This window comes from Mobula hypostoma, chromosome 1, assembly GCF_963921235.1.
Source record: "Mobula hypostoma chromosome 1, sMobHyp1.1, whole genome shotgun sequence".
Classification (NCBI taxonomy): Eukaryota; Metazoa; Chordata; class Chondrichthyes; order Myliobatiformes; family Myliobatidae; genus Mobula; species Mobula hypostoma.
Window position 1 is genome coordinate 29521032 of NC_086097.1, and position 17092 is coordinate 29538123.

General features: G+C 43.8%; 1 protein-coding gene across 1 annotated transcript in view; it reads right to left on the reverse strand.

Moving 5' to 3' along the window:
• Positions 1-1121: 1121 nt before the first annotated feature.
• The window catches only part of LOC134345140 (calmin-like), a 92894-nt gene continuing 76923 nt past the window's right edge, over positions 1122-17092 (reverse strand). The window contains exons 13-14 of the mRNA XM_063045345.1: positions 16651-16715; positions 1122-5180 (exon numbers count right to left, since the gene is read on the reverse strand). Of these exons, the coding sequence (XP_062901415.1) occupies positions 4976-5180; positions 16651-16715 (270 nt within the window). The 3' untranslated portion in view covers positions 1122-4975. The remainder of the gene's footprint in view (positions 5181-16650; positions 16716-17092) is intronic.

Genomic DNA, 17092 nt, shown 5'->3' on the forward strand with positions numbered 1-17092 from the left:
TGCAAATAGAAAATAATTCCAAGAACTTGAAAATTCAAAGTTCAAAGTAAACTTACCATCAAATACATACATGTTTCCAAACACTGCCCTGAGATTCATTTTTTTGCAGATATTCGCAGCAGAACAGAAAAAGCAATAATGCAATGGAGCCAATAGGCACCACGGTAGCGTAGCGGTTAGCACAGCGCTATTACCGGTCGCGCGTTCCGAGTTCAGAGATCAATTCCGGCACCGTTCTCTCCTTACGTCGTCTCCGTGGAATGTGGGGGTTTCCGGTCACAGTCCAAAGACCTGGATTAATCAGTCACTGTAAAATTTAGGGTTAGATCGGGTTTGTTAGGGGTTGCTGGGCGGTGAGAGTCGAAGGGCATACTCCGCTCTGTATTAATTAGTTAATTTAGATATCTAGATTAGTTAGATACATGAAATTACACACAACCGGTGCAAAATCAGTCAAATTATGCAAACTAAAACATAAATAAGTAGATGATGCTGAGAACACGAATTGTAGAGTCCTTAAAAATAGGTTGTGGAATCAGTTCAGAGCTTAGGTGAGTGAAGTTATCCATCCCAGCTCAAGAGCCTGGTGCTTGGAGAGTAATAACTGTTCCTGAAACTGGTAGTGTGGGACCAAAGGCTCCTGTACCTCCTGCCCGATGGCAGCAGCAAGACGAGAGCATGGCCAGGATGCCTACTGATCAATGTGCTTCCATTACGCCGGAGGGTAAAGGGTGACCATCTGACAGTGGGGATAACTCAGATGTCTTCATATTGAATTGATCCCTGAATGTTCCTCATCATCATAAACAGAAGAAATTCTGCAGATGCAGGAAATCTAGAGTAACACAAAATGCTGGAGGTATTCAACAGGTCAGGAAGCAGACCGGGGTTTAAAGTTAAAGGAGTTTCCAGCTTCTTCCCCCAGTTCTGATGAAGGGTCTCAGATTGGGACATCGACTGTTCATTCCTCTCCACTGATGCTGCCCTACCTGCTGAGTTCCTCATTGTCTTGGAATGCCCAGGCAGGCACTGTGTCCACAATTTCTCTGAGACTGTGTCCTAGCATCTTTAACCAGTGGAGATGAGGTCAAATATTAAAAACGCACAAAAGAAAAACGGAGTTTAAAGATTTTTATTAAACAGTTTGAACAAAATTCTATTCACATAAACTAATTTTCTTTACAGAATATTCCAAAAATGTACATCATCTCATGGAAATATTATCAATATTTGTGTGAAAATATTTGATTTTGAGATTCATCATATAATTTTACTAATAACATCGAGTTGAAAGACTGCCAAGTCAACCAGCTTCTATCAAGAACTATAAATGATGGATGTCTCTAGATTTCTGAGTCAGAAAGCACACCCTGTGGAGGGCCAGCCTCTGGGCCACACTATCCCTTCTGTCGAGGAATGTACAACTGACCCCTACAGGACGATGGTACGAGACAGCCACTTCCTTTATTAGTTTTTTAACCCAAACAGCTGAGCAAGTCAGAGGTCTGGACAACAGGGGAGAAATTAGCCTGGACGGCACAGCCCTCAGAATATGCTCGCCTTGAGGTGACTGCAAAAACAAAAGGAAATAAATCAGACAGTGACTCTACCAGCCAGGCTGTGGTGAAAAGATTGCCAAAAGTCCCACACTAAACATGATGCCCTGATTGAGAAATCGTTTCTTTGTTTGACGTGCCAAGAGAACGTTCTTAGCTGAAAGTTCCGGAGACCCCAGAGTCATTCCATAGATGACAGACCCACTCAGTAACTGGTTTCTTGCTCACCCGAGATTAATTGAAGCCTACTCTGGAATCATCCCCTGACCTACAGGCACTTCCAGGAATTTTCAGAGTTCTTCCCAGCAAGACCAGATAAAACTCCATGTCCAAGTACAATTTAGCAACTTTAACCACAAACCACCCTTAACCCAACAGAACTGGAAAGCAGCCATGACACCAAAGCTTTCATGACATTATGTTTGGTCCACTAAAAATAGATTAAATTCATCTCATTGGATTTAAAAATCAAACATGGAGCACTTGATACTGTACCTGCCAGTACTCTTAATACATTAGCTATAGAACTCAGCAGTGTCTGTTCGAGCCTCAAATATCTGTAACACTGCCATGAGCCTCCAGTATCCACCTGCAGACCAGTACCAGAGGAACTCAGCGGGTTAGGCAGCATCTGTGAAGGGATACAGACAGTCGATGTTTCAGGCTGAGACCCATCAAGGGTTCTGAAATGGAAACAGTCCCCCTCTCCGTATCGATGCTGCCTGATCTACTGAGTCCCTCCAGTGCTCTGAGTGCTTGCAGTGACGGAAGAGGGAAACAGGAGCAAGGAGAGTGGCCACCAGCCATCCTCACTGACTTTGCGAGCGACTTCACAGGAAGGATGTGGAAGCTTTAGAGAGGGTGCAGACGAGATTTTAAACACAAGAGATTCTGCAGGGCATGATGTGCTATACTCATTCTCGAAGCTGCTGATTGGTCAAGATAACTGGTAGTCATGGAACATCTCTAGTAACCCATGAATGTTACAGAATGGCACTGTTCCTTCAGGCAGAGACTGTACATATCCTGTTGGGAATACCCTGCCCCTAACCAGATCCAACATCGATAAGGCTGACAGGAAGACAAGAGATTCTGAAGGTGTAGGAAATCCAGAGTAACACACACAAAATGCAGGGGGAATAGAGTTGATGTTTTGGACCGAGATCCTTCATCAGGATGTGACAGCAAGTGAGGGAGGTGGTGTGTGGGTGGGAGGGTGGGGTCACAGCTTAGGAATGTGCCTGTCAGTGAAGCAGGCACAGACCTTTAAGCACACGATGGTGTTACACAGGACTTGCGGTAATTTTAGAGAAAAGGTTTATAAATCTTACAGGGCACATCCTGGGTACAAGATGTAACCTTCGTAAAAGACCCTGCCACCCGGCTCGAACTATCTACACGTTTTGAAAATAACTTCGGTTCCCTTACTGCTGCTTAACAGGAAAAATCCAATAGATATAGAGGATGTCTCCACTGTGTGGGGAGGAAGAGGTTAAAAACAAACTTACGCTCACAAGGTAACAGTAAGACTGCTTCAGTAGTAAAATCAGATCTGTCTCAGGCTGCACAAACACAGACGCACAGGCATAAAATGCCATTCAGAAGTACTTGTACATTAGCTACACGAACAGCAAAGGCCCAGCCTCTACTTCCTGCAGCAGTCTGACGTATCATTTTAAGTATTGTTACCATCAACTGGATGAAAGAGGAAAAGATTGCACCAAGGAAAAGCTAAACCAAAAACCCAAGAGATTCTGTAGTTGCTGGAAATCCAGAGCAACACCCATAAGATGCTGGAGGAACTCAGCAGGTCAGGCAGCTTCTATGGAGGGGAATAAACAGTCATTGTTTCGGGCCGAGACTCTTTGGTGACTCCACGGATGCTGCCTGACCTGCTGAGATGCTCTGGCACTTTGTGCATGTTGCAAAAGTGACACTAAACTGAAGCGAGCCTTGTCCTTAGATTTCATCAGTGTCATTACATACACATTTATCGAAGGCGGACACCCACTGGCAAATAAGTAACCAATGATGGATAGGTTATGAATATTAGAGAGAAGGAAAGAGATCCTGGATTTAAGTATTCTGCAGGCTTTAGTCATTATATTATTAATTTACCACCAGGGTTCAGACAATTGTCCACTATGGAGTCTTATCTTTATATTTTGTGTTTTTCAGCAAGAGATGGAGGAGTTGGAACAGCAATATAAGATTGTCATAATCTGGATCAGCTGCTATTTTTCTTTAATTTAAAGGCTTCTAGAGACACTGGAAATCTGGAGTAACACACACACACACAGATAAATGCTGGAGGAGCTCAGGAGGTCAGACAACATCCATGAAGAGGAATAAACAGTTGATGTTTTTGGCCAGTACCCTTCACGAGGACTTAGTTTAATTAATTGCCTTTTGCACTCGATCAGATTGCACTGTTATCTTCTGGCTTCCTGAACCTGGTGGTATAGGATACCATACCAGCTTTCTCCACCCTTCCTTTCCAGTCCTGATGAAGGAACTTGACCTGAAACATCAACTATTTATTCCTCTCCATGGATGCTCCTTGACCCATTGAGTTCCTCCAGCATTTTGTGTGTAATACTAAAGGTTTTATCACAGAAGGATTGAAGGCCAGTTTTGTGGGGAAACCAAGGTGGATCATCTCAGAAGCCACAGGAATCAGAATCACAGAGTTATGCTTATTGCACAGAATACTAGGTAGATGCACAAATGTGTGCACCCAGCCGTGATAGGTGGAAAATGGACGTGGATGACTGGTATCCCTGTTCTCCAGGCATTTTCTATGAGAAGTTCAGAATCCAGAACATTCCCATCTGACTAACTACTCTGCCCAAATCTTCAATCTTGGTTTTGTTACCCTTGGCCACATGTATCAGCTTTTCACATCCCTGCACTTTCTTTTCAGTTTTGGCATTTACTTCCCACATTGTAGCTTATTAATGACGTACCAGGCAGAAAAGTAAAATAATTTAGAAAAAGATCACTTCACGTACAAGAAAACTGTCACTTTCCTTCTCTTACCCAACTGACACAAGGTCTCCACTTACTCCAAACCTCTTGTGCACATGCGGTTATGTACAACCGTGGGTTTGTTATCCAATTGTCTGGTTTCTTTGAAGATAGGCATGGGGATTTATTAATAACCAGACCTGATCTGACCATTCTCACGAATCTACCCTTTCATGTTTTATGGAAAGAAAATAGTTTCTCAAATTTCACCCAGTGGCTACAATTATAAAGATTAGCCATTTATCTTTGTTAAGAGCATTGGAAGAATGGGATTTCACTACGGAATATGGGCTGCCATTCCAGAATAGTTTTTAAAATTTTCCACTAAGATAAAACCGAACAATGCAAAACAAGTCAGCTATGAGCAGAGCAGACTGGATTGTCTGGTAACATTAACTGGATGCAAAGAGCCCCAGCCTCTCCAGGTCGAGGTGCAGAAGAATGATCATCCAGTACACGGCCATCCAAAGCAGAACGATCAGGTACAGAAGATGAGGATGTGCAGTCAAATCTAAAGGTGTCTCCTCACAGCTTTCGATGGAGGCTTCTCGACTGGCAAATGTCAATGCAATTGGATTGCAAGACTCTAGGGCTGACCTGTAGTTCAGCAAGAATAAAAGGAGAGGATAAGTAAGGGCTGAAGTTCCAGTCGCACTGAGTGCGAAAAAATACAGCAGTACCGGGCAAGGTGTCATAGTACATACACACTCAGTGGCTACTTTATTAGGTACACCTGTAAACCTGCTTGTTAATGCAAATACCTAATCAGCAAGTCACGTGGCAGCTCTCAATGCATGCAGGCATGGTCAGATGTTCAGTTGTAGTTCAGGCCAAACACCAGAATGGGGAAGAACTGTGATCTAAGTGACTTTGACTGTGGAATGACTGTTGGTGCCAGACGGGGTGGTTTGAGTATCTCAGAAACCCGCTGATCTCCCGGGATTTTCACACACGACAGTCTTTGGTTTACAGAGAATGGTGTGAGAAACAGAAAAAAACAAGTGGGCAGCAGTTATATGGACAAAAGCAGCTTATTTCTGAGAATGGCGAGGCTAATTCAAGCTGACAGGAAGGCGACAGTAACTCAAGTAACCTTACTTTTACAACAGTGGTGTGCAAAGCATCTCTGAACACAACGCGTCGAAACTTAAAGTGGATGGGCTACCACAGCAGATGACCATGGACAGAAAGTGGCCACTGAATACTGGTTTTCATTGATACCAATGTATTTCTTTTTCTGCTGTGAATGCCTCCAAGAAAATGAATCTCGGGTTAGTATGTGGTGAAAAATACACACTTTGATAATAAATTTGCTTTGAACACTATTTCATCCTGGACACAGTGGGTAGTGTCCTCTTATTATTTCAATATGATTGAGGTTAAGGAAGTTCAGCTTGTTACGGGGCACTAACAAACTTCTACAGATGTACTGCTGGAAGCATCTGACTGGTTGCATCATGGTCTGGTACAGCATTTCAAAGGCACAGGAACACAAGGAGCCACAGGGGGTAGTGTAGTCTGCCCAATACATCAAAGTCAAAGTAAATTTATTGTTAAGGTACATGGCGGATGAACAAGTGGCTGCGGAACTGGTGTAGGGGGCAGGGTTTCAGATTTCAGGATCATTGGGACCTCTCCTGGGGCAGGTGGGACCTGTACAAGAGAGACGGGTTACACCTGATCTACAAGGGAACCAATATCCTTGCAGGGAGGTTTGTTAGTGCTATTGGGGAGGGTTTAAACTAGATTTGCAGGGTGATGGGAACCAAAGTGCCAGAGCAGATAGTGGAGCAGGGGGTGAAAGTAAATGATGTTAATGCAAAGTCACAAATAGAAGGGTTGTGTGTGGTGGTATTAATCTTCTGAGGTGCGTCTACTTCAATGCAACGAGTATTGTGGGGAAGGCAGACGAGCTGAGGACATGGATTGACACATGGAATTACGACGTTATAGCCATTAGTGAAACTTGGCTACAGGAGGGGCAGGACTGGCAGCTTAATGTTCCAGGGTTCTGATGTTTCAGACGTGATCGAGTCAGGGGGATGAAGGGTAGAGGGGCGGCATTGCTAGTCAGGGAAAATATTACAGCAGTGCTCAGGCAGGACAGATTAGTGGGCTTGTCTACTGAGGCCATATGGGTGGAGCTGAGAAACAGGAAAGGTATGACCACATTAATGGTGGTTGTATTATAGACCACCCAATAGTCAGCAAGAATTGGAGGAGCAAATCTGCAGAGAGAGATAGCAGACAACTGCAGGAAACGAAGTTGTGATAGTAGGGGATTTTAATTTTCCGCATATTGATTGGGACTCCCATACTGTTAAAGGTCTAGACGGGTTAGAGCTTGTAAAATATGTTCAGGAAAGTTTACTAAATCAATATATAGAGGTACCAACTAGAGAGGATGCAATATTAGATCTCCTATTAGGAAACGAGTTAGGACTGGTGACGGAAGTGTGTGTAAGGGAACACTTTGGTTCCAGTGATCATAACACTTCAAGTTTCAACTTGAAGTGGATAAAGAAAGATCTGGTTTTCGGGTTGAGGTTCTAAACTGAAAAAAGGCCAAATTTGAAGAAATGAGAAAGGATCTAAAAAGTGTGGATTGGGACAGGTTGTTCTCTGGGAAAGGATGTGATGGTAAATGGGAGGCCTTCAAAGGAGGAATTTTGAGAGTGCAGAGTTTGTATATTCCTGTCAGGATTAAAGGCAAAGTGAATAAGAATAAGGAATCTTGGTTCTCAAGGGATATTAGAACTCTGATAAAGAGGGAGAGAGAGATGTATGACATGTATAGGAAACAGGGAGCAAATAAGGTGCTTGAGTATAAAAAATGCAAAAAAAACTTAAGAAAGAAATCAGGAGGGCTAAAAGAAGACATGAGGTTGCTTTGGCAGTCAAAGTGAAGGATAATCCAAAGAGCTTCTACAGGTATATTAAGAGCAAAAGGATAGTAAGGGATAAAATTGGTCCTCTTGAAGATCAGAGTGGTCGGCTATGTATGGAACCAAAGGAAATGGGGAGATCATAACTGGTTTTTTTGTGTCTGTATTTACTAAGGAAACTGGCATGGAGTCAATGGAAATAAGGCAAACAAGTAGTGAGGTCATGGAACCTATACAGATTGAAGAGGAGGAGGTGTTTGCTATCTTGAGGCATATCAGAGTAGATAAACCCCAGGACCTGACAGGGTATTCCCTTGGATCTTGAAGGAGACTAGTGTTGCAGGGGCCCTGGCAGATATATTTAAAATGTCAGTAGCTACGGGTGAGGTGCCGGAGGATTGGAGGATAGCTCATGTTGTTCCGTTGTTTAAAAAAGGCTCTAAAAGTAATCCGGGAACTTATAGACCAGTAAATTTGACATTGGTAGTAGGTAAATTATTGGAAGGAGTACTAAGAGATAGGATCTACAAGTATTTGGATAGACAGGGACTTATTAGGGAGAGTCAACATGGCTTTATGCGTGGTAGGTCAAGTTTAACCAATTTATTAGAGTTTTTCGAGGAGGTTACCAGGAAAGTGGATGAAGGGAAGGCAGTGGATGTTGTCTACATGGACGTCAGTAAGGCCTTTGACAAGGTCCCGCATGGGAGGTTAGTTAGGAAGATTCAGTTGCTAGGTATACATGGAGAGGTAGTAAATTGGATTAGACATTGGCTCAATGGAAGAAGCCAGAGAGTGGTGGTGGAGGATTGCTTCTCTGAGTGGAGGCCTGTGATTAGTGGTGTGCCACAGGGATCAGTGCTGGGTCCATTGTTATTTGTCATCTATATCAATAATCTGGATGATAATGTGGTAAATTGGATCAGCAAATTTGCTGATGATACAAAGATTAGAGGTGTAGTGGACAGTGAGGAAGGTTTTCAAAGCTTGCAGAGGGATTTGGACCAGCTGGAAAAATGGGCTGAAAAATGGCAGATGGAGATTAATACAGACAAGTGTGAGGTACTGCACTTTGGAGGGGCAAACCAAGGTAGAACATACAAGGTAAATGGTAAGACACTAAGGAGTGCAGTGGAACAGAGGGATCTGGGAATGCAGATACAAAATTCCCTAAAAGTGGCGTCACAGGTAGATAGGGTCGTAAAGAGAGCTTTTGGTACATTGGCCTTTATATATCAAAGTATTGAGTATAAGAGTTGGAATGTTATGGTGAGGTTGTATAAGGCATTGGTGAGGCCGAATCTCGAATATTGTGTTCAGTTTTGGTCACCAAATTACAGGAAGGATATAAATAAGGTTGAAAGAGTGCAGAGAAGGTTTACAAGGATGTTGCCAGGACTTGAGAAACTGAGTTACAGAGAAAGGTTGAATAGGTTAAGACTTTATTCCCTAGAGCATACAAGTTGATAGAGGTATATAAAATTATGATGGGTATAGATAGAGTGAATGCAAGCAGGCTTTTTCCACGGAGGCTAGGGGAGGAAAAAACCAGAGGACATGGGTTAAGGGCGAAGGGGGAAAAGTTTAAAGGGAACATTAGGGGGGACTTCTTCACACAGAGAGTGGTGGGAGTGTGGAATGAGCTGCCAGATGAAGTGGTAAATGCGGGCTCACTTTTAACATTTAAGAAAAACTTGGACAGGTACATGGATGAGAGATGTATGGAGGGATATGGTCCAGGTGCAGGTCGGTGGGATGAGCAGAAAAATGGCTCAGCACAGCCAAAGGCCAAAAGGCCTGTTTCTGTGCTGTAACGTTCTATGTTATATAGTTCTATATATTAACATATACTATCTTGTGATTCATTTTCTTGCAGGTGTTTAACAGGAATTTTTTTTTTAATTTATGAAAAACTATACAAAAACAAAGACTAGCAAACAACCACTGTGCAAAAGATGACAAGTTGTGGCAAGTAAAAAATAAATAATATTGAGAAGATGAGTTGTAGAGTACATGTAATTGAAGGTGAGCCTGTAGGGTGTGGAGTAAGTTTAGAGTTGTGAATGAGTTACCCACACCAGTTCAGGATCCTGATGGTTGTAGGGTAACAACTGTTCCTGAACCTGGTGGCGTGGGACCTCAGGCTCCTGTATTTCCTGCCCAATCGTAGTTGCGAGAAGAGGGCATGGCCTGCCCAGTGGGGGTCCTGGATGATGGATGCTGCTTTCTTCTGATGATGCTCCTTGTAAATGTACTCTATGGAGGGAAGGGCTTTTTCTGTGATGGACTGGGCTGTATCCACCAAATTTTGTAGAATTTTCCCTTCCTGAACGTTGGTGTTTCCATTCCAGGCTGTGATGCAACCAGTCAGGATACTCTCCTCCGTGCATCTATAGATGTTTTGCAAAGTTTTAGGTGACATCACAGGCCCATAACCCCCCCCCCCCGCCCCACCACCACTAGTAATATCTACAGGTGCTGCTGCCTCAAGGTGGCAATATCCGTCATACCAGATCCCCACCATCTGGGCCATGCCATCTTCTCAGTTACCATCGGGCAGGAGGTACAGAAGCCTGAAGTCCCACACCACCAGGTTCAGGAACAGCTACTTCCCTTCAACCATTCACATTTTGAACGAACCTGCACAACCCTGATCACAACTTCAGTTTAGCAACACTATGACCACTTCCCTCTATGTGGAATTTGTAGTAGTTTTATTCTAATTCTGTTTTATTGTATATGTATTTTCCTATGAATGCAAAAGTCCCACCTGGTCCAGGTTTACACCACCAGATTCAGGACCATCCCTCAACCATCAGGCTCCTGAACCAAAGGGGATAACCTTACTCAACTTCACTTGCCCCCTCACTGAAATGCTCCTACAACCTTTGGATGTACTTTCAAGGACTCATCTCATGTCTTTGATATTTATTGCTTATTTATTTATTATTCTTTTTCTTTCTTTCTTTTTGCATTTGCAGATTTTGCACATTGGTTGAACGCCCACGAGGGTGCAGTCTTTCATAATTCTGTTATGGTATTACTCAATGGATTTATTGAGTATGCCCAGAAGACACTGAATCTCAGGGTCGTATATGGTGACATATATGTACTTGGATAATAAATTTCTGGCGTGCTACTGGTGTCTTCCAGTAAAGACTGAAACAAAATACTTATTAAGTTCATCTCTTTGTTCCCCCATTACTAGATCTCCAGCGTGATTCTCCAATGGTCCAATATCCACTTTCACCTCTCTTTTACTCTATATACTTGCAAAATCTTTAAGTATCCTCTTTTTTATTATTGGCTAGCTTACCTTTATGTTCCATCTTTTCTCTCCTTATAGCATTTTTAGCCTTCTGTTGGTTTTTAAAAGCTTCCCAATCCTCTAGCTTCCCAATAATTTTTGCTATATTTTATGCCCTCTCTTTTGCTTTTATGCTGTCTTTGATTTCCCTTGTCAGCCACAATTGCCTCATACTCCCTTTAGAATACTTAATCTCTGAAATGTATCTGTCCTGTTTCTTCTGATTTACTCCCAGAAACTTCAGCCATCGTTCCAGCTGGGGATCTCATCCAATCAACGTTGGCCGACTCCTCCCTCATGCCTCTGTAACTCCCTTTACTCCACTGTAATACTGATACATCTGACATTTTCCTCTCCCTTGCAAACTGCAGGATGCATTCTATAATATTATGCTTACTGGCTCCTAAGGGTGCCTTTACCTTAAGCTCCCCAATCAAATCTGGTTCGTCACACAACACCCAATCCAGAATTGTCTTTCCCCTAGTAATGGGCTCAACCACAAACTGCTCTAGAAAGTCATCTCATAGGCATTCTACAAATTCCCTCTCTTGGGATCCAGCTTCAATCTGAATTTCCCAGTCTACCCCCATAATGAAATCCCCATGACTATCATAACATTGCCTTTTTTACATGTCCTTGCCATCTTCTATTATAATTTGTATCCCACATCCTGACTACTGTTTGGAGGCCTGTATACAACTTCCATTGGGGTCTTTTTACTCTTGCAGTTTCTTAACTCGACCCACAAGGATTCTACATCCTCCAATCGTATGTCACCTTTTTCTATGGATTTGATTTAATTTTTTTTTACCACCCACCCCCTCTGCCAACTTGCCTGTCTTTTTGATACAACAAACAAATGTTTATTCCTGGATGTTAAGCTTCCAACTCTGATCCTCTTTCAGCCACAACTTCATACCTGCCAATCTCCAACAGTGCTGCCAGATCATCTACTTTATTTCATATACTGCGTGCATTCAAATATAACACTTTCAGAACTGTATTCATCGCCTTCGTGATTCTGCCACCAGGTTACACTTCATCTCATCCCACTTACAATTTTGCCCCGTCATCTGCCTGTCCTTCCTCACAGTCTCACTACACACTGCCTCTGCTTGTATACCAACTGCCCCATCTTCAGCCCTATCACTCCAGTTCCCATCCCCCTGCCAAATTAGTTTAAACCCTTCCCAACAGCTTCAGCCTGTAAGGATATTGGTCCCCCTCGGGCTCAGGCGTAACCCGACCCTTTTGTACAAGTCCATACCTTCCCCAGAAAGGATCTCAATGATCCAGAAATCTGAAACCTTGCTCTCTACACCAATTTGTCAACTATGCATTCATCTGCCAAATCATCCAATTCTTACTCTCACTGGCATGCGGCACAGGCAGCAATCCAGACATTACTACCCTGGAGGTCCAGCTTTTCAGCTATCTACCTCACTCCCTCTATTCTCTCTTCAGGACCTGCTCCCATTTCCTACTTATGCTGTTTGTACCAATATGTACCACGACTTCTGACTGCTCACCCTCCCCCTTTAGAATGCTGTGGACCCAAGCCTGACCCTGGGACCTGGGAGGCAACACACTATCCAGATGTCTCTTTCATGTCCCCAGAATCTCCAGTCTGCTCCTTGAATTATGGAATTCCCTGTCACTACTGCACTCCTCTTCTCCCCACTTCCCTCTGAGCCACAGCACCAGAATTAGTGCCGGAGACCTGGTCACTGTGGTTTCCCCCCAGTAGGGCTTTCTTCCCCCACCAACAGTATCCAAACTCGTACGCTTATTATTGAGGGGAATGTCTACAGGGGTTTTATGCACTTCCCATTCCCTTTCCCTCTCCTGACAGTCGCCCAGGTACCAGCCTCTTGCAACTTGGGGGGTGACCATCCCCCTGTAGCTCCTAGTGAACACCTCCTCAATCTCCCATATGAGCCTCTCCAGTTCCCTAACACAGTCTGTAAGGAGCTGCAGCTTGATGCACTTCATGCAGATGTAGTTCTCAGGGAGACTGGCCATCTCCCAGAGTTCCCACAAAGAACATACCACTAATTCTGGACCTAATCTCAGCACACTAGACATCTACTATTAGACAAAGAAAGAGAGCAAAACAACTCACTAGAAACTTACTTAGAACCTCTGCCTGTGCTTGCCCAAGCCTGCTGAGAACTATGCAGGACAGAAGCATTAGATTGCTCTTAGAGCATCTTAAATGGTCAGCACAACATTGTGGGCTGAAGGGTCTATACTGTGCTACACTGATCTAGCACCTCATTTTCTCTCTAGGTAGTCTCCAACCTAATGGACTGAACATCGATTTCTCTAACATCTCCCCAGTTCCCCCTTCCCCTTCTGGTTTCCCCCATTCCGGTAGCCCTCTCTCTTACCCTCATGAACTGCCCATCACCTCCCTCTAGTTTCCTGCCTCCTTCCCTTTCTTCCGTGGTCAACTGTCCTTTCCCAGCAGGTTCGTTCTTCTTCTGCTCTTTACCCTTCTACCTATCCCCCCCACCTCCCTCACCTAGTCTCATCCATCACACGCCAGCTTGTACTTGTTCCCTCCCCCCCATGTTCTTGTCTTCTTCCCACTTCCTTTCCAGTCCTGACCAATGGTCTCTGTCTGACTTGTCGACTGTTTATTCCTCTCCATTGGTACATGGAGGTCATACCTCATTTATATATTGATTTATGATGGTCACATATACCAAGGTACTAATGTCCTGCCTACTGTGCCCATAGATCAAATCATTTCCCGAACACTGGTGAGGCCACATTTGGAGTATTGTAGACAGTTTTGGTCATCATGCTAGAGGAAAGATGTCAGTAAGCTGGAAAGCGTGCAAAAATACTTAGAAGGTTGTTGGCAGGAGTTGAGGGATGAGTTAGAGGGAAAGGCTGGACAGGCTAGGGCTATATTCTTTGGAGCACAGGAGCCTGAGGTCTTACAGAGGCGTATAAAACTTCAGCGGCATAGAAAACGACCCTCAGTCATTTCTCAGGGTTGGGGAACGAAGAACTAGAGGTCAGAGGTTAAGGTGAGAGGGGAAAGATTTAACAGGAACTTGAAGAACAATTTTTTTCCCCCCACACGTAATGGATGGTTTCCGTGTGGAGTAAGCTGGTGGTATGGTAATGTTGCAGTCAGTGTAACGCGTTACAGTGGCAGAGCCCCGGTTTCAGTTCTCACCGCTGCCTATAAGCAGTTACTGCATTCTCCCTGTGAGTGTATGGGTTTCCTCTGGGTGCCCTGGTCTCCTCCCACATTCCAAAAGCGTACGCATTAGGGTTAGTGAGTTGTGGGCGTGCTACCTCGGCGCTGGACGCACGGCGACACTTGCCGGCTGCCTCCGGCCGGTCCTCGGACTGTGTTGCTCATTGATGCAAAACAAGCGTTTCGCTGCATGCTTCCACGTACAAATAAAGCTAACCTTTGAAAAAAAGTCGTGTGGGGTAAGCTGCCGGGGGAAGTGGTTGAGGCACATACGGCAACGATGCTTAAAAGACAGGCAGACTGGCACATGGATTGTAAAGGTTTAGAAGGTTGGCAAATAGGATGCGCGTGAATATGGCGCCTTGGTCAACACAGACAGGTGGGCTGAAAGCCTTTTCTTCCTGCTGTAGAACTCCGTGACCTTGTGCATACTTGGAACCCCAAAGGTAGCTGGAAGTTCTGAGTATTTCTAATGCAGATGGAGACATGAGAAGCAAGTGGGTCAGAGGTTACCATAGGTAAACAGGAATGCAGTGTAGCGGTTACAATAAAGTCAGCCAGGTAACCTTTTCCTGCTTCCAAATCTGTATGCTTGTCTGTTCATTGTTGTGTGCTGACGTCATTGTGGTTAGACCTTAACTGCACCTTCCTCAGGCACACAGAAAGGTTTCAGATGTCACTGGAAAACAGGTTGTTCCGTGTGTCGGTTAGGACGGGGTTGAAAGAAATTCTGGAGGGGAGAGAGAGAGAGATGCTGCACGAGTTAGACAAACCATATGTTAATAGGCTGGAGGCACACGAGATTCTGCAGATGCTGGAGATCTGCAGCAACACACACAAAATGCTGGAGGAACTCAGCAAGACAGGCAGCATCTACGGAGGGGAATAAACAGTCACGGTTTCAGGCCAAGCCCCTTCTTCAGGACCGGAAAGGAAAGGGGAAGAAAGTGGAGGGAGGGGAAGGAGTACGAGCTGGCAGGTGATAGGTGAGACCAGATTAGGTGGTAGGGGGAGGTGATCAGTGGAAGAGACTCTATAGAAGACTGAAGGAAAAGGAATCTAATAAGAGAGGGAAGTGAAAGATGGGAGAGAGGGAAGGAAGTGTGCGGCACCAGGGGGAGTGTTAAATAAATTTTTCAGTAAATGTAGTATAGGTGATTCTGTATTTTCTAGAAGCTTCTTGGTTTTTCTGCAGCAGGTGTCATGCCAGTTGAATCTGGCAGTTTTATTCGTTAGGTGTTATCTCTGGAACGTTATTATCTCTAGTCTGAGTACGAGATGACCATGACTCCTTTTCCTCTGATAGTTCTTTATTCTTGTAACACTTAATGGAACAGCTATTATCACTAAGTTTTATGCCTCATTTTTGACTTCCAAAACCTTTTTGGAATGATATCAGCACGATTGTCTGCACCGTCTCTGTAACTATAACACTTTCTTCTGCATTCTGCGATTGTTTCCCTTTGTACTACTTCAACGTACTGATGTGATGAAATCACCTTCACTGACGGCATGCAAAACAATGTTTTTCACTGTACTTTGCTACACGTGACAACAATAAAACAGTCTACCAATTTAAATGCATCAGGGATATTGAATAGGTGAATGATCAGTCTTTTCCCTGAGTCAGAGGAGCCAAAAATTAGAGGGCGTCGGTTTATAATGGGAGGGGAAAGAGTTAAGAGAGACCTGATGGGCAACTTCTTCCCGCCCCCTTCCCCCACCAACAGGGTGGTGTGTGTATGAAACATTTGGAAGATATTTGTACAGGTAAAATGACGAGGGATACAGGCCTAAAGCAAGCATATGAGACTAGATCAGTAAAGCAACTTGGTTAGCATGGACAAGTTGGGCCAAAGTGCCTGTTTATGTATTGTCTAAATCAAAATTATCTACTCTCCTCAGAGAAACCTTGCACACATACTAGTAGATCTACCTGGAATATTTCAAGTCAGCACAGATTATTGCCATCATATTTCACCTAATGTTGCTGGGTTCAAGCCTCAGTTGAGATGCCAGGTCCCCACCCTGAAATACAGATGCTCTTTCAGTTTCTGAGATCCTTTCATCCCCAGCTCCCACATATCTTCACATTCCAGATTGTTTATGTCATTCTTCAGTATACGAGTATAAAGGAGAATGAAATGACTTACTCCGGATCCGATGCAACATTAAAAAAAACAATCAGCATTAAAAAACATAATAAACATAAATATGAAAGCAATCCTATAAAACACAATGTAAAAATAACTGAGTGTGCCCGTACATACTCAAGATTAGATTATATACATAGACTGGCAGTATGTACACACAGCGCAGGGGTATCTGAACATAAGGTGACAGACAGGAAATGATAAAGTGACAAAGTGATTCTAGGCAAGAGGAACTCTTCCAGGTAGCGGCAGGGCAGATGAAAGCACAGTAGGACAGTGACCGTCAGTGTAGGTATGAGGTGTGCAGTGGAAGTGTAAAGTGGCAGTGTATGAAGGCTGCTTTAACGAAACACATTCTTAATGCTGCTCTGGAGCGACACAAAACATGTGTGTACTTGACCAAAGCTTAATTTCATATTTGAATGGCTGCCATAAAATATGTCTGGCAAGCTATCCTGCGGGTGGAAAGAGCCATAGTTACGGACAGATATGAAGTCATTATTCTTACCTTGTTTCCACACTTGTTTGCTCTGTTATTTTTGGTTCGTTCAAGGGCAGCTGACAATCTGATACCTGTTGTTCAAAAAAAATAAAAGGGAGCAGCAGTAAATCATTAACTCACCTTTACGCTACTTGCAAAACCTATACTTCATCAACACAGCTCACAACCAGCAAACAAACCCAACGTAACTTTCGCTCAATGTTCTCCACTAGAAGTTAGCAGGGCCATCGGGTGCCCCTGCTTTATAAAATGGCTGCCACGAGATCCTAAAGAGCCAAGCTGATCACATCACTAGATTCTACCAACATCTCAGTCTATAAACCATTAAAAAAAGAGCAGAATTAGGCCATTTGGCCCATCACTGTGGACATGCCATATTGATGCCAGAATGTGTGGTGACACTCCCCAGGTTGTTAAAACAGACAACGCATTTCACTGTGTTTCAATA